This window comes from Pelecanus crispus, chromosome 2 (assembly GCF_030463565.1).
Source record: "Pelecanus crispus isolate bPelCri1 chromosome 2, bPelCri1.pri, whole genome shotgun sequence".
Lineage (NCBI taxonomy): Eukaryota > Metazoa > Chordata > Aves > Pelecaniformes > Pelecanidae > Pelecanus > Pelecanus crispus.
The window spans coordinates 175,526,452-175,554,096 of record NC_134644.1 but is presented as its reverse complement, the minus strand read 5'-3'; the positions used below and the strand labels follow the sequence as shown (position 1 = coordinate 175,554,096).

The 27,645-nt window shown below is 63.1% G+C and overlaps 2 protein-coding genes across 3 annotated transcripts in view; both read left to right on the top strand.

The window, feature by feature from the left end:
• Positions 1-874: 874 nt before the first annotated feature.
• Positions 875-5,655, top strand: HGH1 (HGH1 cochaperone). Its single transcript, XM_075706131.1, has 6 exons — positions 875-1,416; positions 1,506-1,606; positions 2,693-2,791; positions 2,871-2,962; positions 4,612-4,734; positions 5,473-5,655. Exons 1-6 carry the CDS (start codon positions 881-883, stop codon positions 5,653-5,655), a joined length of 1,134 nt encoding a protein of 377 aa, XP_075562246.1. The 5' UTR covers positions 875-880.
• Positions 5,656-9,359: 3,704 nt separating this feature from the next.
• The window catches only part of MROH1 (maestro heat like repeat family member 1), a 67,002-nt gene continuing 48,716 nt past the window's right edge, over positions 9,360-27,645 (top strand). For both annotated transcript variants that reach the window (XM_075728149.1, XM_075728148.1), the window contains exons 1-10: positions 9,360-9,630; positions 12,520-12,665; positions 14,367-14,498; positions 15,028-15,190; positions 16,198-16,296; positions 22,486-22,637; positions 23,842-23,982; positions 24,695-24,787; positions 25,997-26,075; positions 27,463-27,576. In XM_075728149.1, the coding sequence (XP_075584264.1) occupies positions 9,609-9,630; positions 12,520-12,665; positions 14,367-14,498; positions 15,028-15,190; positions 16,198-16,296; positions 22,486-22,637; positions 23,842-23,982; positions 24,695-24,787; positions 25,997-26,075; positions 27,463-27,576 (1,141 nt within the window). In that variant the 5' untranslated portion in view covers positions 9,360-9,608. The remainder of the gene's footprint in view (positions 9,631-12,519; positions 12,666-14,366; positions 14,499-15,027; positions 15,191-16,197; positions 16,297-22,485; positions 22,638-23,841; positions 23,983-24,694; positions 24,788-25,996; positions 26,076-27,462; positions 27,577-27,645) is intronic.

Sequence of the window (27,645 nt, the reverse complement as noted above, 5' to 3'; positions counted from 1 at the left end):
CGGACACCCGGGTCCCTCCCCACCTCCCTCCCACGGACACCCGGGTCCTCCCCACCTCCCTCCCACGGACACCCGTGTCCTCCCCACCTCCCTCCCACGGACACCCGTGTCCCCTCCCCACCGCCCTCCCACGGACACCCGGGTCCCCTCCCCACCTCCCTCCCACGGACACCCGTGTCCTCCCCACCTCCCTCCCACGGACACCCGGGTCCCCTCCCCACCTCACTCCCACGGACACCCGTGTCCCCTCCCCACCGCCCTCCCAAGGACACCCGTGTCCTCCCCACCGCCCTCCCACGGACACCCGTGTCCTCCCCACCGCCCTCCCAAGGACACCCGGGTCCCCTCCCCACCTCCCTCCCACGGACACCCGGGTCCCCTCCCCACCGCCCTCCCACGGACACCCGTGTCCCTCCCCACCGCCCTCCCACGGACACCCGTGTCCCCTCCCCACCGCCCTCCCAAGGACACCCGGGTCCCCTCCCCACCGCCCTCCCACGGACACCCGGGTCCCCTCCCCACCTCCCTCCCACGGACACCCGGGTCCCCTCCCCACCGCCCTCCCACGGACACCCGGGTCCCCTCCCCACCGCCCTCCCACGGACACCCGGGTCCTCCCCACCCGCACTAGGACCTGGCGGCGCCGCAGGGCTAGGGGGCGTGGCCCAGTCGGGGGCGTGGTTAGGGGGCGTGGCCGCGCAGCGCGCCGGGCGGCCCTCCATTCCCAGAAGCCCTTTCCCCACCGGGCCCTCCCCCTTTGGCCGCCGCTCCGTAGCGGATTGGCTCAGCTGCGGCGCGGCCCCGCCCCCCCGGCGCTCATTGGCTCTCGGGCCCGCCCATCGCCACCAGGCGTCCCGGCGGTTGCTAGGTGACGCCCGCCATGTCGGAGGCGCCCGCCATCTTGGGGGCTCCGGTCATGGCGGCGGAGGCGGCGTTGGCGGAGCTGGCGGAGCTGCTGGCCCCGGCGGCGGGCGAGGCGGCGCGGACGGGCGCGGCGGAGGCGGCGCTGTCGCTGTCGGGGGACGCGGCGGGCCGGCGGCTGCTGGCGGGGCGGCCGGCGGTGCTGGCGGCCTTGCTGGAGCTGGCGGCGGGGCCGTGCCCGCCGGCTGCCCGCCACGCTCTGGGCTGCCTGGTGAACGTCTCGGCCGAACCGGCGGCCCGCGGGCCGCTGCTGGCCGCTCTGCCCGCACTGCTGGGGCTGCTGCCGGGCGGGCCGGCCTGCGGGCTGCTGGCCAACCTCTGCCGGGAGCGCGGCGCGGCGCGGCGGGTGCTGCGGGGCCTGCGGGAGCGCGGCCCCGGCTTGGCGCCGCTTCTCCAGGCGCTGGGCGAGCCCCGGCCGCCGCCCCAGCTCGGCCCGCTGCTCTGCAACCTCAGCCAGCTGCCCGAGGGCCGCCGAGGGCTCCTCGACCGCTCCCGGTGCGGCCCCGGGGTGGGGGGCGGCCTCCGGGAGGGGTGGCACCGGGGCCGGGGGTCTCCGTGCCGGGGTGACCGTCCCTCTCCCGCAGGTGCTCGGTGCAGCGGCTGCTGCCCTTCACGCAGTACAGGGACTCCGCTGTCCATCGCCGGGGCGTCGTGGGGGCACTCAGGAACTGCTGCTTCGAGCACGGTGAGAGACCCGGGCCCAGCTGCGGAGCCCTGCCCTGGCATGCAGCACCGGCTACCGGGCGCTACCGGGGCACCGTGCCCTCGCCGTGGGCTACCAGCGGGCTCTCCCCCCCCTGCCCGGAGCTGCGGTGCCGGTTCCGGCTGGGCTGGAGCTCGCGTTCCTCATAGCAGCCCGCGCCGTGCAGTGTTTTTGACGGGTGACCAAAGCAGTGCCGCTAACGCGGCCGGGTTTAGCCGGCGCGGGCGACGCCGGCCGGGTTTAGCCAGCGCTGAGCAGCACTCGCGCGGCGTCAAGGCGTTCTCTGTTTCTCCCCGGCGAGTAGGCTGGGGGTGGGCAGGAGATTTTGGGGGGGACGCAGCCGGGACAGCTGACCCCCATGGATCAGAGGGATGTCCCACACCTTACAGCGTCGCGGTCAGCACTAAAATGGGGAGGGGGCCGAAGCAGCTGTTGCGTGGGGACGGGCTGGGCATCGTCTGTGCGGAGTGATCCCTGCCTTGGCATCGCTTTTTTTGTGGGTTTTTTTTTCCCTTTGCTTAATTTCTTCACGGAAAGAGTGGTCAAGCATTGGAACAGGCTGACCAGAGAGGTGGGGGAGTCCCCAGCCCTGGAGGGGTTCAAAAAATGGGCAGAGGTGGCACTTGGGGACATGGTTTAGTGGGCACGGGGGTGTTGGGTTGATGGTTGGACTGATGATCTTAGAGATCCTTTCCAACCTTAATGATTCCTGGTTTTACTTTCATTAAAAATAATCCAGCCCCCAAGCCAGGAACCATGGAATTATGACTCTGCCCTTAATGGGTTTAGTGTGGACTTGATAGTGTTGGGTTAATGGTTGGACTGGATGATCTTCAAGGTCTTCTCCAACCTCAACGATTCGATGATTCTATGATTATTGAACTGACTTTATTTTGACCCACGAGTTCTTGCTTGTGCCCTTCTGATTCTCTCCCCACTGGTTGAGGGGGAGTGGGTGAGCGGCTGGGTGGGTGCTGAGCCGCTGGCCGGGCTCAGCCCATCGCAGGGGGCCCGGCTGGGCTTTCCACCCTGGCTGTGGCGGCTCCTCTGACCCCAGGCTGTCCCCAGAGGACCACGAGTGGCTGCTGAGTGAGGAGGTCGACATCCTGCCCTTCCTCCTCCTGCCTCTGGCAGGCCCTGAGGAATTCCCTGAGGATGAGATGGAAAGTAAGCGGGCGTCAGTGGGCGGTGAGGGTCCGGGGGGTTGCCGGCCGCGTGCCTCCTCCTGAAGCTGCCTCTCCCCCAGGGCTGCCCGCGGACCTGCAGTACCTGCCGCAGGACAAGCAGCGAGAGGAAGAACCTGACATCCGGAAGATGCTGCTGGAAGCCATCATGCTGGTGCGTCCCTCCGGTGCAAATCGCGGCGGGGCTGAGGGCGAGAGCTCGGGTGGGGGCTCCTGGCAATGGAAAGGTGTTCAGGGCTGCCCCAGAACGCGTTGTCTGCCAGCAGAGCCTCACGGAGAAGTGACGGCGTATGGGCTGGACGAGCAGGCGATGAGCTGGATTGAAAACTGGATGGGCCCCGAGGGTGGCGATCAATGGCACAAAGTCTGCTCGGTGGCCAGTGACCAGCATGTGCCCCGGGGCCGATACGGGGTCCAGTCCTGTCCAACACGAGCGGCTGGGAAGCTGTCCGGTGGAAAAGGACCTGGGGGTGTTGGTCGGCAGCGGCTGGACATGAGCCAGCAGTGTGCCCAGGTGGCCAAGAAGGCCAGCAGCATCCTGGCTTGTGTCAGGGGTAGTGTGGCCAGCGGGAGCAGGGCAGGGATCGTCCCCCCGTGCTCGGCGCTGGTGGGGCCGCACCTGGAATGCTGTGTCCAGTTTTGGGCCCCTCGCTCCAAGAAGGACCCGGAGGGGCTGGAGCGTGTCCAGGGAAGGGCAGCGGAGCTGGGGCAGGGTCTGGAGCACAGGGCTGGGAGCAGCGGCTGAGGGAGCTGGGGGTGTTCAGCCTGGAGAAGAGGAGGCTGAGGGGAGACCTGATCGCTCTGCAGCTCCTGGCAGGAGGGGGCAGGGAGGGGGGTCGGGCTCTGCTCCCAAGGAACAGCGATGGGACGAGAGGAGATGGGCTCAAGCTGCGCCAGGGGAGGTTTAGGTTGGATATTGGGAGAAATTTCTTCACGGAAAGGGTTGTCAAGCCCTGGAGCAGGCTGCCCGGGGAAGTGGTTGGGTCCCCATCCCTAGGGGTATTTAAAAGCAGTGTAGACGCGGCGCATGGGGACATGATGTAGTGGTGGGCTTGGCCGTGTTGGGTTAATGGTTGGACTCAGTGATCTTGACGGCCTTTTCCAACCTCAACAATTCTGTGGTCCTGGGAACGGGCTGTGGGTGGCCCTGCTTGAGGACCAGTCGACCTCCAGAGATCCCACCGCACCCAGCCCGTGATTCTGGTGCCGAGGGCCGGCACGCTCCCCTCTGCCACCAGCCTGGGGCGAGCTGGTGTCTCCCTCTCCCCGCGGGCAGGCTCTCCAGCCCTGTTCCTGCGTTGGAGGGCTGTCCCACCTCTCCTGGGGTCCGAGCGGCTCTGCGGCAGCCCCCCACGCCGTGGGGCATTCCATCCCACCCCAGAGGGGCAGCAGAAGCCCAGTGGAGAGGCTGGCCGAGCCCTGCCCTGCGCGGCGTCCCTTGCTGGGTGCTGTCATGGAATCATGGAGTGATTTGGGTGGGAAGGGCCCTTCAGAGCCCACCCAGCCCAGCCCCTGCCGTGACAGGGACAGCTTTAACCAGCCCAGGGTGCTCCGAGCCCCGTCCAGCCTGGCCTGGGATGTTCCCAGGGATGGGGCCTCCACCGCCTCTCTGGGCAACCCCTTCCAGTGCTTCACCACCCTCAGCGTAAAAAATTTCTTCCTTATATCCAGTCTGAATCTATTCTTCTTGAGTTTAAATCCATTACTCTTTGAGTTTAATGCCTTTACTCCTTGGAGTCACGTCACCGCTCTCCTGGCCGCACCGGACTCCGTGCCCACGCTGCTGCTTTCTCTCCTTCCCAGCTCACAGCCACCAAAGCCGGCCGGCGCATCGTGAAGGAGAAGGGGACGTACCTGATCCTACGGGAGCTGCACCGCTGGGAGCGGGAGCCCGAGGTGCTGGCCGCCTGCGAGAAGCTCATTCAGGTGAGGAGGAGGAGGAGGAGGGTCCCTGGGGGGAGGTAGCTGGGTCCTGGGGTGTGGAGCTGCCCTGGATCTGCTCCGAGGGCTCTGCCCTGCATCTCCCTGATGCTCAGGGGAGACCTGATCGCTCTGCAGCTCCTGGCAGGAGGGGGCAGGGAGGGGGGTCGGGCTCTGCTCCCAAGGAACAGCGATGGGACGAGAGGAGATGGGCTCAAGCTGCGCCAGGGGAGGTTTAGGTTGGATATTGGGAGAAATTTCTCCATGGAAAGAGTGGTCAGGCATTGGACCAGGCTGCCCAGAGAGGTGGGGGAGTCCCCAGCCCTGGAGGGGTTCAAAAACGGGCAGAGGTGGCACTGGGGGACATGGTTTAGTGGGCATGGGGGTGTTGGGTTGATGGTTGGACTGATGATCTTAGGGGGCCTTTCCAACCTTAGTGATTCCTGGTTTTACTTACATTAATACTAACCCAGCCACCGAGCCAGGAACCATGGAATTATTCCTCTCCCTGAACTGGTTTAGTGTGGCCTTGGCAGTGTTGGGTTACTGGTTGGACTGGGTGATCTTCAAGGTCTTTCCCAACCTCAACGATTTGATGATTCCACGATTCCCTCGCTCTTTGCTCCCCGTGGTGACGTGGGGCCGCAGGACCCCTCGCGGGGAGCCCTGGGGAGGGGAAGGGCAGGTGTCCCACTGGGCTGCTGCCCCTCCCTGAGCCTTCCTCCCTCCTCATCCTGGGAAAAGGTGCTGATCGGGGACGAGCCCGGCCCGGGGCTGGAGAACCTGCTGGAGGTGAAGGTCCCGGAGGAGGTGGAGCAGCAGCTGCAGCGCCTGGATCGGGAGGAGGAGGAGCGGTGGCGGCGGGAGCAGGAGGAGCGGCGAGAGGCACGGGGCTCGACGCCGCGCCCCGAGGAGCCGGCACGGTGAGGGGCTGCCGCGCTCGCCCTCTCCCAGGCTGGCCGGCTTGCCCATGGACTGCAGCTCCGGCGGGATGCGGCCGGGATCACCCATCGGCGTGGCCGCTCGGCCCCCTTCCTCCCTGCCGCTTGCGAAACGAATTTTTGGGGTCCTGCCAGGGCAGGCTTCCCCCTCTGCCGCTCCCGTTGTGGGACGCGGCTGAAAGACGGCGGGGGGAGAGTCGGGAAGGGGCCGCCGCTCCCCGCCCGTCGCCGGGGGGCTGCCCCACTGCTGAGCCCAGGGGGTCCCCCCAGGGCTGGGCTGCCGCAAGGGGCCTTGCCAAATAAAAGGTTTCCAGCCCAAACCCACTGCGGGCTCGGGGGGAGGCTCGGGGGGGGCTCGGGGGGAGGCGGTGGGCTCGGGCCCCGCTGCTGGAGGTGGCCTCGCCTGCCAAAAGTGGCCCCGGGGCCAGGGCGGCTCCTGGCACAGTCACAGGGGGTCCCCCCTGTCCTGCCCCCCTCCTGGGGTGCTGCGGGGGGGGCACAAGCGCACCCCCCTCCCCTCCCGGCCCCGGGCACCCCCCGTGCTGCCCCTTGCCCCCCATGGGGGCACCTTGGGGAGCCTGGGGAGGGGATCCCCCTCCCGTATCGGGGTGATCCAGGGGAGACGATCCCCCTCCTGTGTCGGGGATCCAGGGGAGGTGATCCCCCTCCCATATCGGGGATCCAGGGCAGGTGATCCCCCCTCCCATATCAGGGCACCCTGAGGATCCAGGGGAGGTGATCCCCCTCCCGCATGGGGGCACCTTGGGGAGCCTGGGGAGGTGTTCCCCTTCCCATATCCGATTAGGAATCCAGGGGAGGTGATCCCCCTTCCATATTGGAGCACCCTGAGGATCCAGGGCAGGTGATTCCCCTCCCATATCGGGGATCCAGGGCAGGTGATCCCCCTCCCATATTGGGGCACCCCAGGGATCCAGGGGAGGTGATTCCCCCTCCCATATCGGGGATCCAGGGGAGGTGATCCCCCTCCCATATTGGGGCACCCCGGGGATCCAGGGGAGGTGATTCCCCCTCCCATATCGGGGATCCAGGGGAGGTGATCCCCCTCCCATATTGGAGCACCCTGAGGATCCAGGGCAGGTGATCCCCCTCCCATATTGGGGCACCCCGGGGATCCAGGGGAGGTGATTCCCCCTCCCATATCGGGATCCAGGGGAGGTGATTCCCCTCCTGTATCGGGGATCCAGGGGAGGTGATCCCCCTCCCATATTGCCATATTGGGGCACCCCGGGGATCCAGGGGAGGTGATTCCCCTCCCGTATCGGGGATCCAGGGGAGGTGATCCCCCTCCTGTATTGGGGCACCTGGGGATCCAGGGGACGTGATCCCCCTCCTGTATCGGGGATCCAGGGGACGTGATCCCCCCTCCCATATGAGGGCACCCAGGGGATCCAGGGGAGGTGATCCCCCTCCCGCATGGGGGTACCCTGGGGAGCCTGGGGAGGTGATCCCCTTCCCATATCCAGTCAGGAATCCAGGGGAGGTGATCCCCCTTCCGTATTGGAGCACCCTGAGGATCCAGGGGAGGGGATCCCCTCCCATATCGGGGCGATCCAAGGGAGGTGATCCCCCTCCCATATTGGGGCACCCTGGGGATCCAGGGGAGGTGATCCCCCTCCTGTATCGGGGATCCAGGGGAGGTGATCCCCCTCCTGTGCCGGGTCATTCCAGGGATCTAGGGGAGGTGATCCCCCCTCCCTTACCGGGTCATTCCAGGGATCCAGGGGAGGTGATCCACTTCCCATATTGGGGCACCCTGGGGATCAAGGGGAGGTGATCCCCCTCCCGTATCGGGGCACCTGGGGATCCAGGGGAGGTGATCCCCTCCCATATCGGGGATCCAGGGGAGGTGATCCCCCTCCTGTATTGGGGATCCAGGGCAAGTGATCCCCCTCCTGTGTTGGGTCATTTCAGGGATCTAGGGGAGGTGATTCCCCCCTCCCTTACTGGGTCGATCCAGGGGAGGTGATCCACTTCCCATATTGGGACACCACAATGATCCAGGGGAGGTGATCCCCCTCCCATATTGGGGCACCCTGGCGATCAAGGGGAGGTGATCCCCCTCCCGTATCGGGGATCCAGGGGAGATGATCCCCCTCCTGTATCGGGGCACATGGGGATCCAGGGGACGTGATCCCCCTCCCATATTGGGGCACCCCAAGGATTCAGGGGAGGTGATCCCCCTCCCATATCAGGGATCCAGGGGAGGCGATCCCCCTCCTGTATCGGGGATCCAGGGGAGGTGATCCCCTCCCTTATCAGGGATCCAGGGGAGGTGATCCCCCCCCCCCCCCCCCCCCCCCCCGGTCAGGCCACCCCCCGCTCGCGCTGCCCGGCGGGGGCGCTGCCGGTCATCTCCGCCAGGGGGCGCCGGCGGCGCGGCATCGCGCCGCCGGCGCCCCCTGGCGGAGCTGACCGGCCGCGGCCCCCGCCGCGCGCATGCGCACATCCCCCCCCGCCCACCAGAGGGGCGTGGCCTCGCAGCGAAGGGGGCGTGGCGAGCGGCGGGGGCGTGGCCGGCGCACCCGGAAGCGGCGCCGGGGGCCGAGCGGGTCCCGGTCCGGCGGCGGCCGCGGTGAGTGCGACCGGTAGCAACGGGGACAGGGCCCGGGGGGCGGCAGGGCGGGCAGGGGAGAGGGGAGAGACCCCGAGTCGTGGGGACCCGCTGTCGCCCCCTCCCCTACCGGCGGGGAGCTCCCTGCCAGCCCCGGGGGGCTCTGGGGCCTGTGGGCCTGGCAGCGGGGAGCGCCAGCTCGGTCCCCCGGCACGGTAGCCCACCCTCAGCGACCTCCCTGCATCCCCCTCCCCACTCCTGCGGTCAACAACCCCGCTGGGACCCCCCCCCATGGGGACCCACCGCTGCGGGCGAAGCTCCGGTGCCCGTTACCGGAGCCCCCGGCGCTGGGAAAACCGCCACGGTCGTAACCCCCCGAGCAGCGGGATTCCCTCCCCGCCTTTCCCGAGGGAAACCGGGGCAGCGCCTGCTTCGCCTCCACCTCCTCCGCCACCTGGCCCCCGCGCCGTAGCGGAGGCGGGCGTGCCCGTGAAGGGCCGCGGTGCCGCGGCAAGGCCGGTGAAGAAACCATTCGGGGCCGGTTTAGCCGGCTCCCTGGCCTGGCCGGGGTGGAGGAAGATTTGTAGGCAGCGTTGGGCTTGGGGCGACGGGGGAAGCCGTGACTGTCGGCCCTAAAATCTTATTTTACAGAAAACTTGTTGTTGTCCGGTCTGGCGGTGGTCAGGTAAAGGCGCCGACCCGACGCTGCCCCAGCGGCAGCGCTCCCGGCTCTTCCAGGCGCCGGAAAATTCGCTGCTCTTCACGTTTTTTGGGACAAATATTTGGGGCACGGCCTCGGCTCCTCCTGCAGCGCGCAGGGGCTCGCTAACGGGGCGCCCGGCTCGTCAGCCAGCGCCGGCTCGCCGAATCTAGGGGCTGTGGTTCCAAATTCCTCGCGATAACCCAAGGGGAAAATAGCCTCGGATGGTTTAGCTTTCCAAGTTTGTTTTGCTGACGTAAAATGTCATCCCCCCCCCCCCCCCGCTTTGCAGGTCAGGAGGGAAGACGTGGAGGGGAGCGGAACACGGGATGCGCTCCCTCCGGCTCTGACCTTTATAGGGACAGGCCCGGGGACCGATGGAAGCGCGGCGCCTGCTGCCTGCCGGCCTCTCGGAAGCGGAGCTGGGGCAGATCCTTATCTGCCTGCAAGGAACCGGTGTTTCGCCTTCTCCGCGGCTGCTGTAGAGCATCTCCTCCGCCTTGCCACGCCCAGCCTTGGCGTTCTGACCCGGACCCAGAACCACAAACAGTCTTCTCCGTGAAAGTAAAGGCAGCGTGTAAAAATAGGTTCCCCAGGGATCCCCGGGTTTGAGACAGAGGAAGCTGCCAACTGCCTTCTGCCGGTGGGGAAGCTGAAAACACGGAGCATGACGGAGTCACGGATAAAACGTGAGTACGGGAGCGCGGTGGGAGCGGGTGAGGGGCTTCGGGGCACCGGCCCTGCCGTGGGAGTCTCCTTCCCTCCGGCCGCAGCCCCGCTTCGCCTCGGGCTGCTCGTTTCGCCCAGCTCCAGCACAGCTTTGCTGCGCCGCTCCCGTGGGGACGGAGCCGGGTGGGAAGCGTCTCTCGCTAATGCGCCTTGCGGTGCCCTGCGGGGAGCTCAGCTCTGCCTCGGCCGTCTGCGGTGGAGCAAACGGCAAAGCTGCCGGACCTGGGCTGCTGTCGCTCTCTGCAGCATCTGGAGGCACGTACCGGTCGGGGACGGGAGGAGGGAGCGGTTCTCCGTGCACAGTAATTCCCTGCCCTAGAAATTAATCTCAGGCCTTGTCTCTGCTGCAAATTGCATAAGCTTAAATAGTCTCTAAATGTTTAAACTGGTGTAAACCCTTGTGCATTTCCTAAATTAATCCCAGCCAGCTTTGAAATGAATCTCTCTTTCTTTTTTTGGTTTTTTTTTTTTTAAGGCAATAAAGAATTTTCTGGTTTAATTAAGCCACAGGGAAGGGGTGGGCTGGGGTGGGAGCAGGGATTACCTTCAGCAGCAGCACCGGCTCACGTTGGCTTTAATGTGACAGCGTGGCAAACGTCTCCGCAACCCCCTGCCTCGGAAAATGAAAACCCCCAAAGCGGGGCAGCTTCGGGCTGTGGGCTGGGTGTGAGCCGCGGGGTGGGACGGGCGGACGGGTGGACGCGAGGACGGGTGGACGCAAGGACAGGCAGCTCCTCCTGGCCTGGAAGCGCTGGCTGCGGCAGGAAGGGGAAGGGATGAGGGACGCTGTCACCCTCCTCGTGCCACCCTCGGTGGCGGCCACTGGTGCTTTCGAGGCAGCACGGTGTCCTGGCGGGTCTTTGCACATCTTCGGGCGAGGGGCCGTGGCATCGCAGAGGCTGCGCGCAGTCGCTGGCCCCACGGCGCTCTACGGGCTCGTTGCAGCACGCTTGCAGGCGGCCTGCTCCGAAACTAATTAACCTCGTTACAACAAAGGCCCTAATGAAAAATACACCGCTCCACGATAACAAGGAGGCGCTGGGAGCAGAGTTGCTGGCTGATGGGTGTGAGGGAGCAGCTCTGGTCCGCAGCCACGGCAGCGATGCAGGCGCCTGGCTGGCCGCTGGCAGGACCTCGGTGGGCTCCGTCCTGCTGCCGGCTCGGCTGTTGGGGCAGCGTTTTTAATAAGGACCCCGTAACCTTGGGCAGTGGAGGGTGCCGAGCCCGGGGACGGCGCGTTGCTGTCCGTGCCCCAGGGCCAGGACAAGGGCCGCCGTCCCCTGTGCTCCCGGGGCTGTTCCCAAGAGGCAGCTGGCTAGCGTGGCTGGAGGGATGGGAATGGGGCACAACAACCCCATGCAGCGCTGCAGGCTTGGGGAAGAGTGGCTGGAAGCTGCCTGGCCAAAAAGGACCTGGGGGTGTTGGTCGACAGCGGCTGAACATGAGCCAGCAGTGTGCCCAGGTGGCCAAGGTGGCCAACAGCATCCTGGCTTGTGTCAGGGGTAGTGTGGCCAGCGGGAGCAGGGCAGGGATCGTGCCCCCGTGCTCGGCGCTGGGGAGGCCGCACCTGGAATGCTGTGTCCAGTTTTGGGCCCCTCGCTCCAAGAAGGACCCGGAGGGGCTGGAGCGTGTGCAGGGAAGGGCAGCGGAGCTGGGGCAGGGTCTGGAGCACAGGGCTGGGAGCAGCGGCTGAGGGAGCTGGGGGTGTTCAGCCTGGAGAAGAGGAGGCTGAGGGGAGACCTGATCGCTCTGCAGCTCCTGGCAGGAGGGGGCAGGGAGGGGGGTCGGGCTCTGCTCCCAAGGAACAGCGATGGGACGAGAGGAGATGGGCTCAAGCTGCGCCAGGGGAGGTTTAGGTTGGATATTGGGAGAAATTTCTTCATGGAAATGGTGGTCAAGCATTGGACCAGGCTGCCCAGAGAGGTGGGGGAGTCCCCAGCCCTGGAGGGGTTCAAAAACGTGCAGAGGTGGCACTGGGGGACATGGTTTAGTGGGCATGGGGGTGTTGGGGTGATGGTTGGGCTGATGATCTTAGAGATCCTTTCCAACCTTAATGATTCCTGGTTTTACTTTCATTAAAAAACTAATCCAGCCCCCAAGCCAGGACACATGAAATTGGTCTAGTGTGGACTTGGTAGTGTTAGGTTAATGGTTGGACTGGGTGATCTTCAAGGTCTTTTCCAACCTCAACGATTTGATGATTCTATGAATACCGGGGAAGACTTTGCCAGGTATTAGCTCCTAACTGACGGCATCCGCTCCCCCCGTAGAGCCTCGTCGGGTGGTGGGATTCAGCAGCTCCTCCAGCCCCTGACCCTCAGGGACGTGCCCTTGGTAGGTCCCATGTCGTGTCAGCCCTGCGCAGGTTTCCCTCAGACGGCGCCGGTGCCCGGCTGTACAGCGGATCCCGTACCCCAGTGCTGCTGCCCAGCCCTGGTCGAAAATCTCCAGCGTAGTAAATCCCTCGTTGTCCATCGAGAAACCTTAGAGCCAAGTTCACCTTGGCTTGGAGGCTGACGTGGTGCTGAGCAGCATCTGTAGAGTCTGCAGTAGAAAAACAAACAAAGTGGGAAGTGTCCAGCCCGGCTTGGGGGATGAGGATGAATGAGCCCTTGGGGGATAGGGAAGGGCTGCGCGCAGGGTTACTTCGTGTTAAGGTGAGTTGTCTTGGATGGCGAGCAGAGAAGGAACGGTTTTGGTAGATGCTTGTTGAGTGGGAAACAAAAGTGCCGGTGAAGCTTAACTTAGATGTGCACGTGGCTCGTGGAAGGACGGATGAAAACGCGCAGCGGCTCTTCGGTTGCTGCTCAGAGAACGCAAAATCTTTGCAACTTGCCTGTCTTGCTCAGGGCTTGCTACGACATTGATGGACGCCACAACGGATAAGGACCCGCTAGTCCAGGAGCAGATCTACAATGCTTTGTGCTACCTGGGGGAATCCGAGCCGGAGGAGATCCTCAACTCCTGTGACGAGTACCTCCGGCAGCATGACAAGGTAGGGGTCTGCTCTGCTCGGTCCTGGGAATGTCCGCAGGATGATTTGGGTTCATGAAAGGCAGGTCCTGCTTGCCCAACCTGATCTCCTTTTATGACCTGGTGACCCGCCTGGTAGATGATGGGAAGGCTGTGGATGTCATCTACCTGCACTTTAGCAAAGCCTTTGACACCGTCTCCCACAATATTCTCCGTGGGAAGCTGGCAGCTCATGGCTTGGATGGGCATAGTCTTCACTGGGTAAAAAACTGGTTGGGTGGCCGAGCCCAGAGAGCTGTGGTGAATGGAGTTAACTCCAGTTGGCAGCCGGTCACGAGCGGTGTTCCCCAGGGCTCTGTTTTGGGGCCAGCCTTGTTTAATGTCTTTATCAATGATCTGGACGAGGGGATCGAGCACACCCTCAGTAAGTTTGCAGATGACAGCAAGTTGGGTGGGAGTGTCGATCTGCTGGAGGGTGGGATGGCCCTGCAGAGGGACCGGGACAGGCTGGACCGATGGGCTGAGGCCAACTGGATGAGGTTCAACAAGGGCAAGTGCCGGGTCCTGCACTTCGGGCACAACAACCCCATGCAGCGCTGCAGGCTTGGGGAAGAGTGGCTGGAAGCTGCCTGGCCGGAAAGGAGCTGGGGGTGTTGGTCGACAGGAGCTGAACATGAGCCAGCAGCGTGCCCAGGTGGCCAGGGTGGCCAACAGCATCCTGGCTTGTGTCAGGGGTAGTGTGGCCAGCGGGAGCAGGGCAGGGATCGTCCCCCCGTGCTCGGCGCTGGGGAGGCCGCACCTGGAATGCTGTGTCCAGTTTTGGGCCCCTCGCTCCAAGAAGGACCCGGAGGGGCTGGAGCGTGTCCAGGGAAGGGCAGCGGAGCTGGGGCAGGGTCTGGAGCACAGGGCTGGGAGCAGCGGCTGAGGGAGCTGGGGGTGTTCAGCCTGGAGAAGAGGAGGCTGAGGGGAGACCTGATCGCTCTGCAGCTCCTGGCAGGAGGGGGCAGGGAGGGGGGTCGGGCTCTGCTCCCAAGGAACAGCGATGGGACGAGAGGAGATGGGCTCAAGCTGCGCCAGGGGAGGTTTAGGTTGGATATTGGGAGAAATTTCTTCACGGAAAGAGTGGTCAAGCATTGGAGCAGGCTGCCCAGAGAGGTGGGGGAGTCCCCAGCCCTGGAGGGGTTCAAAAAACGGGCAGAGGTGGCACTTGGGGACATGGTTCAGTCTGGTCTACCCTTGACTGGTTTAGTGTGGACTTGGTAGTGTAGGTTAATGGTTGGACTGGATGATCTTAAAGGGCTTTTCCAGCCTAAACGATTCGATGATTCGATGATTCTATTCTATGAGACGTAGTTCTTGCCGGCTTGGGGGATATTGGCTCTGTCAGCAAGCGAGGGAGGATCTGGGAGGATCTGATCTGGAAGAGTGGTGGGACCAGCTGGCTGAGAAGTCTGGTCCGAGGCGCTGGAGCTGTGCAGGTGAAGGTGAATGGTATAATAAGCTGTCATGGATGAGAAACGGAGTAAAACTCATGGCGTTTTCAGTGTTGTCCAAGTCCTCACCTTTTCCTCTGCGGGCTGCGTGGTGGAAACGCCAGCCAGTCCCTTGCCAGGTGTCTCTCGGCTCCGGCAGCTCGGGGGCGTGCAGATTTTGCTCGTCCCGGGGCAGCCGCCGTGCCTGTGCTCTGCCTGGCTGACCGGCCGCTTTCTCCGTCCCTTTTCAGCTGGCCTACCCTCACCGGGTGATCATCTTGAAGGCGATGGAAACTGTGGTGAAGAACAACATTGCTCTGCTGGACAAAAGCACAGCGAAGGTGGTTATCTTCCTGGCGTCTAATGAAATGACCAAGTCAAAGGTACGACCTGAAAGCTCCGGCTCCTCCTGTTGTTGTTCTTGACCCTTTCTGCCCCTGATGCCGCCGTTGCAGTAAATGCTGCGGGTCTGGGGCTGCCGCAGCGGTAGCGGTTACTGGGACTGCTTTCGTGGAAGGGAAGGGCTAATTGCGCGCCGTCCTCTGGACTTGGGATGGCGGAGGGAGCCAGGGGCTACGTTCCTCTCTCTGGGGAGAGATCAGGACGGTTTGGCTGACGGTTTTCTTCCAGCACGGCGTGCATACGCAGCTAAATAAAATTCGGATGCCGAAAAGGACCTGGACAGGCAGGTGGGTGTTAGAGCAGGAAGGAGCAGCGCCTTGCGGGGCTGCGGGTCCACGTGGGGAAAAGATCCTGCCTGAATCTCGAGCCTGTCGTTTAGCCCGCCCTGTGCAATTCCTCGCGGCGTTCGGAGCCGGGCGCGACGCGTGGCATTTAAACGAAGCAGAAGCAGCCTCCGCGTGCCTGACGCAGCGTTGTCTGTTCTGACGTGGTTTCCTCCATCCATGCCAGGAGGTGATCCGGGACTGGCAGCAAGCCGCGAGCAACGTCCTCGTTGCGGTGGGGCAGCGCTTCATCAACAAGGTGATGGAGGAGGTGCTCACCAAGTTTCAGCCGGGGATCCTGCCGCACTACTTCGTCATGCAGACGTTTGCAAACCTCTCCGTGTCGAACGGTGAGTTGGCAACCTGCCGCCTCCGTGTGCAGCTCCCGCTCTGCGGTGGGAAGAGCCCTGGAAGCGGTGTGCGCTCTGGGTGTTGTCGCTCGCGCTGTACCCGAAGAGCTGTGCAGTGGGGCACCTCCGCAGTGTCCTGTGTGCCGAGCCAGCCAGCACGCTTCAAAACAAACTTCTCGGGATCTTACAGCTTAGGCGTGATGCTGCTAAATAACTGAGGTGTTTGCTCTGCAAAATAAATTCCTGATGAAGTGCACTGAAAAAGCAGTAAAGAGCAGTATGGCAAGAGGGAGCGCTGTCGGTGGTACCCGGCACGTACCTGGCAATTCCCAGAGTGCAGAGGAGCTGAGCCCCTGTAAAAGTGGGTTTCACAGCTCAGCTGAATCTCTTTGCAATGTTTGCTGCTTAAAAGCAGCAGGGATTGGAGCTGCCTGGCCCTCGTCCTTAGAGAATTCCCTGCTGAGCTCTTGTTTCCAGCCATCCCGGAGAGACCGGGTTTAAAAATGAGAATTCTAGGATGAGACTTCTGAGCAGCAGGAATTGGAGCTGCCTGGCCCTTGTCCTTAGAGAATTCCCTGCTGAGCTCTTGTTTCCAGCCACCCCGGAGAGACCGGGTTTAAAAATGAGAATTCTAGGATGAGACTTCTGAGCAGAAGTCTGGCTGCGGAAAGATCCGACGTTGCCGGCAGCAAGTGGGACGTAGCCTGCAGCTCACCAACTTCGAGAAACGGTTGTGAACTTCAAGGGCTGGGAGGGGTGAGCGGCTGCTGCACTAGAGCCGTCTGCACCACGTGCCGGGGTGGCCGGCTCCCACCTGGGGCTGCTGGCATCTCGCATGTGGCAAAACCGGGCTCCCGGCTGGCAGCGAACGCCTGGATGCAGCGAATCGGGTTTTTTTTTGGGTGCCTGTGCAATCTTTCTGGGTCTGCGTCCGGCGTAGGCTGGGGCAGCTGCAAGGCGGCATTTGTGCGTTCGCTGCAAGTGAGCCTCTCCTGCTTTCTTCCCAGTGTTCGGAATGGTGCCTTTTCTCAACTCCATCCTCGGGACGATGCTGCCCATGCTGGGAATGGCCAAACAGGACCACATGAAGTCTGTCTTCTGCTACGGTAAGGTTTTTCTGGATCTTCTGAGACTGCAGTGATTTTTTAGATGTGTTGTGGGAGACTTTTTCCTTTCCCTGGCAGAGGAGGGACTGTGGATGGGGGCTGGAGAGCTGGCTCGGACGGACTTTTCCCGAACGTCTGGGAACAGGGACCTGGCTGGCTCTGGGGAGGGATGGCTAGCTGTCAGCTCTAGGTCACTGGGATCCAGCAAAAATCCTTCTCCGTCTCCTAGCTGATCCCTGTCACTCCCATTTCGTAGCCCAGTGAGTACTGGTGCCCTTCGCTTTCTCCTCTGGCAAAGAGGACACGGATACTCCAGCGCTGTCCCAACTCAGGTCGAGGTGACCGACCCGGCAGGATGCGCTACTCAAACCCCTCTTATAAACCAAGTTGTCGCTTTTTAAAGACCGTGAACCCGGTGCCTTGCAACAGCGCAAGCGTTAGCCCTGGTAGGAATTGTGAGGAGGCCGGGATGCAGCGGCGGTGCCGGGCCAGCTCTCGTCCAAACCACTTCCGTAATTCTCATGAGCCGCTTTTAGGACGTGACACTTTCGCTGGGCTGGCAGGATGTCACGGGGCTCCCTCCTCGTGACGCCCTCCTCCAGCCCCGGGCTTGCCGAAAGCCGCGCGCTCGTGCTGCGGGATTTGCCGCGGAAGTCCCTGCGTTTACGCAGCTGACAAGCAGCCTACCTGGTTGTCCCTGGGTCTCTCGCCGGAGCCGATCCACCTTCGCCTGGACACGGTGGCCCGGCGTGGTGTGGCTCCTGGCCCGAGCTGCTTTGTGTTTGTTCGCCAGCGAGACGCTCTCCCGGGCGCGGGGCAGCAGTGCCTGCATCTCGGACCGTGGGACGGCGTGCGGCCCCGAGCAGCTTAACTGCAGGGAGCCGGGCGCGACGCGACGCCCTTATGAATATCCAGCAGAGGATTCCTCGGGATTTGTGGTTTTCTTTCCATAGCTGGGCAAAAATAAAAGGTGGTCTGGGGGAGTGCGGGTTCAAGGGCTCTGGCAGATAGCGCAGGAGCACGCCGCTGCTGCGGCCGCTCTTATCTCTTGCTGATAGTTACACCCAAGGCCTGGGAATGCGGGCTCTGTGCGTCAAGGAGTAAATAGGATGAGTGGGAGCCTCCCGAGCGGCCCCGTAAACTGCAGGGGTGGATGTAGGGCTACGTTCGGCAGCATCGATTTCATAAATCATGGGATGGTTTGGGTGGGAAGCGACCTTCAGAGCCCCCCCAGCCCAGCCCCTGCAGTGCCAGGGACAGCTTTAACCAGCCCAGGGTGCTCCGAGCCCCGTCCAGCCTGGCCTGGGATGTTCCCAGGGATGGGGCCTCCACCGCCTCGCTGGGCAACCCCTTCCAGTGCTTCACCACCCTCAGCGTAAAAAATTCCTTCCTTATATCCAGTCTGAATCTATTCTGCTGTAGTTTAAATCCATCACCCCTTGTCCTGTCACCACAGGCCTTGCTAAAGCTCGCCCCCCCCCTTCCTGCAGCCCCTCTCAGCACTGCCAGGCCGCACTCAGGCCTCCCCGCAGCCCCCTCCTCTCCAGGCTGAGCACCCCCAGCCCCCCCAGCCTGGCCCCGCAGCAGAGGGGCTCCGGCCCTCGGGGCATTTCTGTGGCCTCCCCTGGCCCCGCTCCAGCAGCTCCGTGTCCCGTGCTGAGGGCCCCGAGCTGGGCGCAGGGCTGCAGGGGGGTCTGCCCAGAGCGGGGCAGAGGGGCAGAATCCCCTCCCTCGCCCCGCTGCCCACGCTGTGGGGATGCAGCCCAGGACGGGGTTGGCTTTCTGGGCTGCCAGCGCACATTGCCGGCTCGTGTCCAGCTTTTCACCCCCAGCACCCCAAGTCCTTCTCCGCAGGGCTGCTCTCCATCCCTCCATCCCCAGGCTGTGCTGATAGCGGGGGTTGCCCCGTCCCGGGGGCAGGACCTTGCCCTTGGCCTTGTTGAACCTCATGAGGGTCACACAGCCCCACCTCCCCAGCTTGCCCAGGTCCTTTTGGGTGACATCTTGTCCTTCTGGCGTGCCAGGTTTCTCCTGGAAACAATGAGCTTTGTGTCTGAAGTCGTTACTGGCGTCTGCTGCAGTCTGCTAACAGTTTTACAGTCGGACGTGAAGGGCCGATTCAACCTTAAGAGCTCTCGTTCTGTTACGTTGAGCTGCAAGCAAGAACGTGCAGCTCTCGAGCTGTTTCTGCACAGGCGCCTTCGCAGAGAGCCAGAGCCAAGGTCAGGCAATCTCCGGGAATACGAAGCGTCCTCCTTCAGTCAAGTGCAGCCAAACCCCTGGAGCGGGTTTAGCCGTGGGGGTTGTTGGTGTCAGCCGCTCAGGTAGTTTAGGCTGGCTGCGGGTGATGGCAGATAGCGGCTTCCGTGTTTATAGACGGGAGGTGTGCTGCTATTCCTGTCCGCGATGGCTTATCGGCCGTGCCTGGCCCTGCGGGGAAGGGATCCTTCTGCCCGGGCACGGTGGGGAGGACCAGCGTGGCTCGTGGGGCTGGTAAAACTTGGTTCTGAGGTTTGGGTGGCTCCTTCCAGAGCAGCCTCCTGCCGTCGGCAGCTCTTTCTCCTTTATCGCTTCCAGCAATCGCTTCTTTCGGCTTTCTGCTCCCCGCTCTCCCCTGCTCGGTCCCGAGAAGCGTGACGCCCCGGCTCCGCACGTGTTCCTCCCAAAACGACGTCGTAGCTGCTGCCGCTGAGGCACGGTCGCTGCGTTGCTCTTGCAGAGCACTTGCAACCTCTTAACTCGTATCCCAACGCGCGTGAAGTCTCCAAAGCGCTGGGGAGCGCGGGGGGATGAGCATCTTTAAGCAGCCTCGTGCGGGTCTGGAGCAGGTGCTGCCCTGATCCCCAACACCCTGCCTCCTCGCGACCACTCCTGTCCGCCGCTGACCTCGGAGCGTGTGGAAAACCGGGCTGAGGGCTGGGGCACGGGTGGACGTGCCTCCCCGGACCCTCCCGAAAGCGCGAGGAGGCTGCGGGGTGGCTCTGGGGCTGCCAGGAGGGGATGCCCCGTCTCCGGCAGCTGCCTGCTGCTGCGAAACTCGGACGTCGCCTGCCGGCGTGCTGGATTTCTGGCTCTGTGTGCTTTCTGTATGATTTTTTTGCCAAAGTTTTCAGTAACTGAAAGGCAGATGAGGTGACTGTGGGGTCAGCACAACTGCGGGACGCTGGCAGGTCTTTTTGGGGTGGTTTTGCTGTTCCATGGTGGCCCAGCACAGGGGGACAGGGACGGGGAGGTACCAGACTGCTGCGTAGTTACACGGAGCTTGATCTGGGCTGAATGCGGGGATGGAGGGGCGGATCTGGGGATGTGATTCTGGTTTTACTGCTCCGGAGGAGTCAGCGAGGTTCTGCTTTCTGACTTGGGAGCGGTGCTGCCCTCAGCAGCCCCGCTGTAGGGAAGGGAATGCGCTTCCCAGCCGCGTCCTAAAACCTTGCTGGCTGGGGTAGCTATTGCGCCCGGGCTCCTGGCTACAAGCTTTTTTAAAAAAAAACAACCAAAAAAAAGTAACACCAGGCGTAACATCGCCCGTTGCCCTTGCATCTGCCTGGCTTTAAGCTGGGGGAGGACTTTTAGGCGATGTTTTTGGCTAGACGTGTTCACTTTTGTCGGGACAAATTTGTCACAGAAACTTTAGGAGGACTCAACCTAAGCCAAGGGTGTTTTGACTCCAGCCTGGAGATGGATGAAGATGGGGTCTGGATTTCGCTCCCTGCTCCAGAAAGGTGCTGGATGTGGCGGGGGTGAGCTGGGGACCTTCCTGACCCCCCTCCCCAAAGTGAGCATTGATGGGAATTCGCAGTTTCTGCCCAAAAAGCAGCCAGACCCTCCCTGCCGTGGATGGTTTCTCGGCAGCACAAGCTCCACCGTGCAGCCTCGGCCCCTTCTGCTGATGCTCCGTCGTCCCCGTGTCCCCTCCGAGCCCTTCCCGTCGGTCTGAGCTGTGGGGAGCAGCTTGGGGGGGGGGGGTCTGGCCCCCCATTAAGGAGACCAGGGCTCGGCCCCGAGGGCGGTGGTCTCTCCCAGCAGGCAGGGCAGCGCTTGCAGCGCTCCTTTCGTGCGTGCTGGCTCGTGGCGAGGGTGAGGAGGCACGTGATTGAGATGATCTGGCTTCGGCACGAGGCTGGGGAGTGATTCAGCATCTCCGATCCTACCGGGCTGAAAACAAACAACTGCAGCAGGCGAGGAGGGAGGGGAGGCTGCGCAACCCTCGCCCCTGCCCCATCAGCCCCGGTGCACGGCGCCATGGGGCAGGCAGGGTCCTGGGCTCTTCCCTCCGGAGCCCCCTCTCCTCCTCCTCCTCCCATGGGAATCTGCTTCCTCCTCTGGGTGTATCGAGCTTATGGGGCGAGCTCGCACGCCCTCGCATCATCTCGCGTCCTCGAGGACCGCGTCGGCCTCTCCGTCCCACTGGCGTGAGGTCCCGTGGGCATGAGGGATCGGGCCACGACTGGGCTCCGAAATCCCCGGCTGATGGCGTGGGCGCAGGTCAGGCGGCGCCGGGCGGTCGTTGTGCCGAAAACGCTGCGCTCCTCCGTCGCGTCTTGCTGCGACGTGGGGACAGCCGCTTGCTTCCTTCAGTTTTCCATCTTCTGCCACAATCTCACTGCGGGAAACCTCCAGCCCAGGGTGCCGGGGCATTGTGCGTGGTTGTTTTCTTCGCCCCGATGGTGTGGGATGTGGCTTGCGAGCTCTGCCCTCCCCGGAGGAGCCGAGCAGGCTCCCGCTGAGCGACTTTCTGGCAGGAGCGGGGCTGTCGTGCCTGGGGAGGAACGGCTCAGTCCCATGGGTATCCCACGGGCGCAGCGGCCCCTTCCCCGGGATGCTGCTGTAGGACCGTCCGCGGGAGCCGTCCTTCTCTAGCAGGAGAAGGGCTGATGACCTGGGCCTGGGCACGCTGCTCCAGGTGGCCCACGGCTTGGAGGTGAGCTCCGGAGGTGCCTCCACCCTTGAGCACACCGTGATCCTTCTCCTCTTCCCTCGTCTCAGCCTCACTGGTCCCGCTCTGGTGCTCAGTGGCCCGTGGTCATGCTGGCAACCAGGGCTCTGGACCCGGCCGGGTTGGTGGCACGACACCGGCTCCGCAAGCCCCAGGCTGCTTCCTTCGTTAAGAAATGGCTAGCAAAGAGTGAGAGAGCTAGAAGAGCCTCACTGCGCGTTAATGGATTCAGGGAGGGAGCACACGCGTGCCCCCGGCAGCACGTGGAGGGAAAGCGGCGTCCGTGCATGGTGCTCTGGTGCCTGGGGGTCCCGGGGACGGGGCTGGAAGGAGCTGAGGGTCGGGCAGCCGGGTGCGCTGGGGCCGGCAAACCTGCCCGGAGCACTGGCAGCCTGCCTGCCGCATCCGTGTTCGGCAGCAGCTCCGGAGGCTCAGCCCGGGGAGGTTCCTGCTGAGCATGCGGACCAGCGTCCCGCGCAGGAGCTCCGGAAGCTGGGAGCCTTTTCGGTGTGTTCCGCTGTTGGATAACTCCTGAAGTAAAGCTAGGGGAGTGTTTGCAGCCCTTGGGAGCTGTCAGCTGAGAGCTGCTCCTGGTGTTAAATGATCCCTCGGCTGCCCGGGGAACCCCCCAAAGCCGCGGGGAACCCCCCAAAGCCGTGGCAAAGGCTTCCTCGGGGGGGAGGAGATGGAAGATGGGTGTCCCCTGTGGTCAGCGGGCTCGAGCTGAGCCTTGTGTCTGAGCGAGGACGCGTGCCTTTACGCACGCGTGCCCTCGTCACCGGTCCAATTCGCAACAGGAACAACAACGTGCGCTCACACGCAGCGCTTGCTGGCCTGGGGACCGGACGAACTCGTCGAGGTGCGGTGCGCTGGCTTGCCCGTGGCCGCGAGGTTGTTATTCTTGGCCGCCCTAGCTGCTAACGAAGGCGTAGAAATAACCCGTGTGGCAAATCCAGGCTCCCGTGGGTCAGCGGAGCTGGGTTTCTGGAGTTGGTTATATCAACCCTGGCCCAGGAAGCACAAAGCGGCGTGTATCTCTGGCGTGGCTACCTGCCAGGATCCCTCGTAGCCAGGGCACCTCGCGGGAAGTCTCTCAGCCTGCCAGAGAGAGTCCCGGTGCATCTGCTATCCTTTGAGATGCTGCCCAGTAAAACAGCACGTCAGCCATCTGCTTTCTGGAGGGGCTAAAACAAACACCGTCTTGTACGCGCGGGGGGGGAAAAAAAAATCTAACTACGCGATCTGTCTCGTAGCTCTGCAGCACTTCAGTGAGAGCATCCAGGAGTACTTGGCGAACTTGGACAAGGCGCCGGACCCCACGGTCAGGAAGGACACCTTCTCAAACGAGATCTTCAGTGCGTACGAAGTGCTCTTCAACAGCTGGCTGCAGCACCGGGAAGCCAAGGTGGGGGGACGGGGGGACCCCCCTGGGTGCGGAGTGGGGGGCTGTTAGCCTGACGTCGGCCTCGCAGCATCTCAGCTGCGCCCTTCCCTAAGGACGTGGCCCCCAGAAGAGCAAGCCCCCGGCTCTGACTTAGGGCTGGATGCTTTTCTCCGTGTGCTCCGCAGCTCTGCTCGGTTCCCTGTCCTCCTGTCCGACACGTATGGGTCGCTTGCTCCCCGTTGCTGGAATGCAGAGCATGGGGTGCTTCTGCAGCCCGTTGGGGGACAGGCTGGGCATATAGAATCGTGGAATAGAATCATTGAATCGTTGAGGTTGGAAAAGCCCTTTAAGATCACCCAGCCCAACCATTAACCCACACTACCAAGTCCACACTAAACCAATCAAGGGTAGACCAGACTGAACCATGTCCCCAAGTGCCACCTCTGCCCGTTTTTTGAACCCCTCCAGGGCTGGGGACTCCCCCACCTCTCTGGGCAGCCTGGTCCAATGCTTGACCACCCTTTCCGTGAAGAAATTTCTCCCAATATCCAACCTAAACCTCCCCTGGCGCAGCTTGAGCCCATCTCCTCTCGTCCCATCGCTGTTCCTTGGGAGCAGAGCCCGACCCCCCTCCCTGCCCCCTCCTGCCAGGAGCTGCAGAGCGATCAGGTCTCCCCTCAGCCTCCTCTTCTCCAGGCTGAACACCCCCAGCTCCCTCAGCCGCTGCTCCCAGCCCTGTGCTCCAGACCCTGCCCCAGCTCCGCTGCCCTTCCCTGGACACGCTCCAGCCCCTCCGGGTCCTTCTTGGAGCGAGGGGCCCAAAACTGGACACAGCATTCCAGGTGCGGCCTCCCCAGCGCCGAGCACGGGGGGACGATCCCTGCCCTGCTCCTGCTGGCCACACTACCCCTGACACAAGCCAGGATGCTGTTGGCTACCTTGGCCACCTGGGCACACTGCTGGCTCACGTTCAGCTGGCTGTCAATGCCGCAGCTGGGAGACGTTTGGCCAGGTTTTGTCCTCTGCAGGCACGGGTGACGTATTTCGGCGTCCCCCTTCTCTGCTGAGCGCTCCTTGCGCTTAGACTGGCAAAGCCGGGCGAAACGCTGTCCCCGCCTCTGCTCAGGGGCTGCTGGAAGCATCAGGAAGAGCAGCTCCGTAGCAGCAGAGCGCCGCTGCGGCAGGCCTGTCCGGCCGGGCTCTGATGCGCGATCTCTCCCTGCAGCTGAGACTGGCCGTGGTGGAGGCTGTGGGACCTATGAGTTACCTGATGCCCAGTGAAAAGCTGGAGGAGCAGCTCCCTAAGCTGATTCCAGGCATCCTCGCCCTCTACAAGAAGCACGCGGAGGCCTTCTACATATCCAAGGTAAAGCAGCTCGGAGTGCTGGTGTCGCTGGCCGAGGACCCGACCCCAGCCCCGCTGGCTGGCAGCCTTTGGGGGTGTAGGGTGGGTAGCGTACCTCTGCCCACCGGCCGCGGGTTGTGCTGGGGTTCAGCGGTGCCAGCGGCCATCCGTGAATGCAGGAGGCACGCAGAGCAGCGGCTCTGCTCGTCCCAGAGAGCAGCGGCAGCAGCAAAGCGCTCTTAGTCCTTCCTTTAACCGCGGTGTCACGCAGCTCGTGCCATGCCTCCGCCCAGCTGGACTGCGTTTTCCACCCGAGATTCCCTCTCCCTGCATCATGATCCCTCTTGCTACTGAGCTAAAACCACCTGGGAGGTGATGCCCAGCGATCTGGGAGGATGGAGCGGGCTGCAGCCCGTCTCTGCTGCCACCTCTGCCCTGTGCCTGGTTCTCGCTCTGCGCCCAGCCGTGGCTCGCAGCAGCCAGCGTGCCTCTTCGTGGCCTCCTGCCGCGGCATCGGTGGAAGAGGCAGCTCTGGGGAAAGCCGAGCTGTGCCCCCCACCCGTGGAAGATGGGTTTTGCTGCTCGCTGCCGCTGTGGTGGGATCGTGATGGCCGCTCTCGCCGGCGGTCCCCTCCCCTTGGGCTGGCGTAGCGCGGGGGTCACCATCCTCTGTCCTCCTCTGGAGCCCGAGTGTTTTTCTGATGCAAACTCCAAACCGGCCTCTTGCTTGCAGAGCCTCTGCCAGATCCTGGAAGCTTCTGTCAACATCGGCAGCCGCAGCCTTGATGTGCAGCTGGACTCTCTCCTGGGCACCCTGCACCCTCAGGTAAGGGCTGGGCAGAGAGCAGCCGCCCTCAGGAGGGTGCTGGGGGGGCAAGGGGGGCTCCTGGCGGGGCGTAACGCCGGAGCCTGGCCGTAAGCTCGGTCTGCAGGGCTCGAGGCTTCCCCTGGACCGGCCCGAGATGGGGGCGTGCAGCCTGCTCGGCTTTTTTATCCCCTGGTCGTGCCCCTCTGAGGCTCTCGGCTTCCCTGCTGCTCGCCAGCGGTGTTGCCAGCTCTCAGGCTCCGGTGTCTGATATATTAAAGGAGTCACACGCACAGGCGAGTCATCTGGAGTGAGAGGAGCTCTGGCTGCGCAGTTATGCCGCGGATTGAAAACAAACACCTCGAAATCAATGGGCCTTTTAAAAAGTTTGCTCTTTGAGAATAAGCGCGGGCATTGACTCGCCACGGAGCAGTGACCGTGCAGGAGCCCTTCTCGGGCTGCCAAGCCCGGACTCCTCCTCAGCCGTTCTTCAGCCGCAGGGCTGCAAGGTCTGTTGTATTGCTAAACTCTTAAGATCGCGCTCCCGGGGCTGAAAACAGGTCTGAACAGTTTTTTGGTTGGTTTTTTTTTTTTCTAATACTTAACTGAGTCTGAGTCTTGGAAGCGTCCAGCAGGGAGGCTGTGCTTTAAAATACACGCTTTACCAAAGCGATTCGTAACAACCGAATAAAATAACCGTGCCCTTGTGTAGGGACCGCTTCTTGATGACGGGCTTCGACGGGCAAAAGCTGCTCGCGGCTGCGGAGGGGCGGCTCTGGGGCTGGCCTCACACAGCAGCTCTGGCTCAGTTGCAGACCGAAGCGTCTTTTTGGCAGATCAGAGTAAGCAGACGCACGTTGTCCTTGCTGCAACGTAAATTGAATTAAGAGCCTGAATTTTTTTAGTAGCACCCGGAAGGGTTGACTCAAGAGGTTCCAGAGGAGGCTGGTGGTCCCGGTGTTTAAACAAGGAATATCCTGCAGCTCCTGAGCAGGCACCTCCTTCCCTCCTTCCCCGAGATGACTTAACCTGCTGCGAGCGCAGGCAGAAAGCACCGCTCCGGGCATCCGTGTCGTGGGATGCTGTCACCCACCAGCCCAGGGCTTTGTCTGTCCCGAATCTCGGCACCGCGCCTGTGCCGAGCCCGGCTCTGCCTCTCCAGGGCTGGCTCCGCAGCCTGCCAGTGCCTGCTCCGGGTAACATCCCTGACCGCTGCTGTTTCTCCAACAGATCTGTGCTCCTGCAGATCCATCCGTCCCCCTGACTGTTAAAAATCACACGGAGGTTCTGCGATGCTTCACCGTCCTGGGTAAGGGATGGCGCGGTGTGGCTGTCCCGCAGCCGAACCCCTTGGAGTTCGGTTTTCCCGAACCTTGGGCTGGTGGTTTTCCTGCCGTTTCGTGGTCCTCTCCAAGGAGTTGTGCGTGGCGAACGGATGGAGGGGTTCGTTCCCCCTGGTCTCAGCTGGGCTTGGGGGATACGGTGGACATCTCCCACCTCCCCACGTGGCTAAGAGGGAGGGGAGGGCGATGGTTTCCGTCCCGGCTCTAGCCCGCGGCGTCAGGCTTGCAGGAGGCAGGAGCTTTGCGTGTCCCTAAAGGCTGGCGTCCAGGGAGAGCGTCTCTCGCCGGAGCTCCTTGAGGAAGAGCGTGGGGCTGATGCCGCTCCCCTGGAGCTCGCTGCTAGCTCGGGCCCGATCATCCCCTTCCGGGGACCTTCCCAAAGGCGCCTGGCTCCGTTTCAAAGGTTTCTTCAGAGCCTTTTGAGCTGTACCAGCCCACTGAGACCTCTCGAGCCGGCTTCTGCAGCAATGCCGTGCCCGTGGTCGGGGCAGCTAGACGTCGTTTGACTTTGGGGGTACCCTGCTCACCCGTACTCCTTCTTGCTGTATCCCGTACGGCTAATGCGGATGAAATTCCGGGTTCCTGCAAACGTTTGGAGCACAGTGGGGTCCCCTACGGTCAAACTGAGGGGGATTTGCGGGCCGACCCGCGTGCCCCCAGCCTGTGCGTGGGGCTCTGCGGCTGCAGCCCCGTCTCCCCCCGTTTCGGCTCCCCTCGCCGCGTGGCTGTGGCACAGACGGAAGCGTGCGCAATTGCCAGAAGAAGAGCGGTGGCGTGACAAGCTGCTGCTGAGTCACAGTTGGGCGATGTCCCTTTCTTGCTCGCGGTCGTGAAGGCAAACCTTCAGCCCAGCTGCCTTTGCCTGAGCCGTTTTCGGGCTACCCTGCCTCGGAGCAGCCCGTCCCTCCCCAGCCGTGCCTCTCGAATGCCCGCGAGTGTCGCTCCAATTTTGGCGTCCATAGACTGGTTTTATTTTTAACAAGCCAAATGTTTTGACAGACGGGGCAGCACTTGTTGGAAGGTACAATTTAAACTCCTCCGGCTCCCTAAAGAGCGCGGGGAATTTGCTGAAAGCACCTGAGAAAAGCTCAGGTCTGGATGTGAAGAGCAGGATGGGCTGGTTGGCCTGGCTGATGGGGCGGCACGGCAGCGGGGAGAGGAGGAGCGGCGCTTTCCAAACTCCCCGTGGTTTGATGCAGCAGGCAAAGCCCGGCCGCGCGTAGCGGGCATGTGGGGATATACGGGGCGGGATGCCCCCGCGTAGGGGATGCGGTGCCTGCATCCCGAATCTCTAGGCTGCGTGCTGTCCCCGGGACGATGCGCGTCCGTCACGGTTGGTTTGGCTTTCCGCAGCCTGCTCGTTCCCTGACCGCGTGCTGGCCTTCCTCCTCCCGAAGCTGGAGAGCAGCAACGAGAGGACCCGTGTGGGGACGCTCCTCATCATGAGGCAGATCATCAACAGCGCCCGTGAGTACCGGCGTGGCTGCCGCCCAGCCAGCCACGCTCCCTGTCGGGGTCTCAAAGCAGGAAGGATAG

What these genes read in the sequence shown, in the direction of transcription:
- HGH1 (XM_075706131.1), top strand. Translation starts at nt 881, where the DNA reads ATGTCGGAGGCGCCCGCCATCTTGGGGGCTCCGGTCATGGCGGCGGAG. An exon ending in GAACTGCTGCTTCGAGCACG is followed by an intron (nt 1,607 to 2,692) that starts GTGAGAGACCCG and finishes GGCTGTCCCCAG; the next exon opens with AGGACCACGAGTGGCTGCTG. An exon ending in CCTGCGAGAAGCTCATTCAG is followed by an intron (nt 4,735 to 5,472) that starts GTGAGGAGGAGG and finishes TCCTGGGAAAAG; the next exon opens with GTGCTGATCGGGGACGAGCC.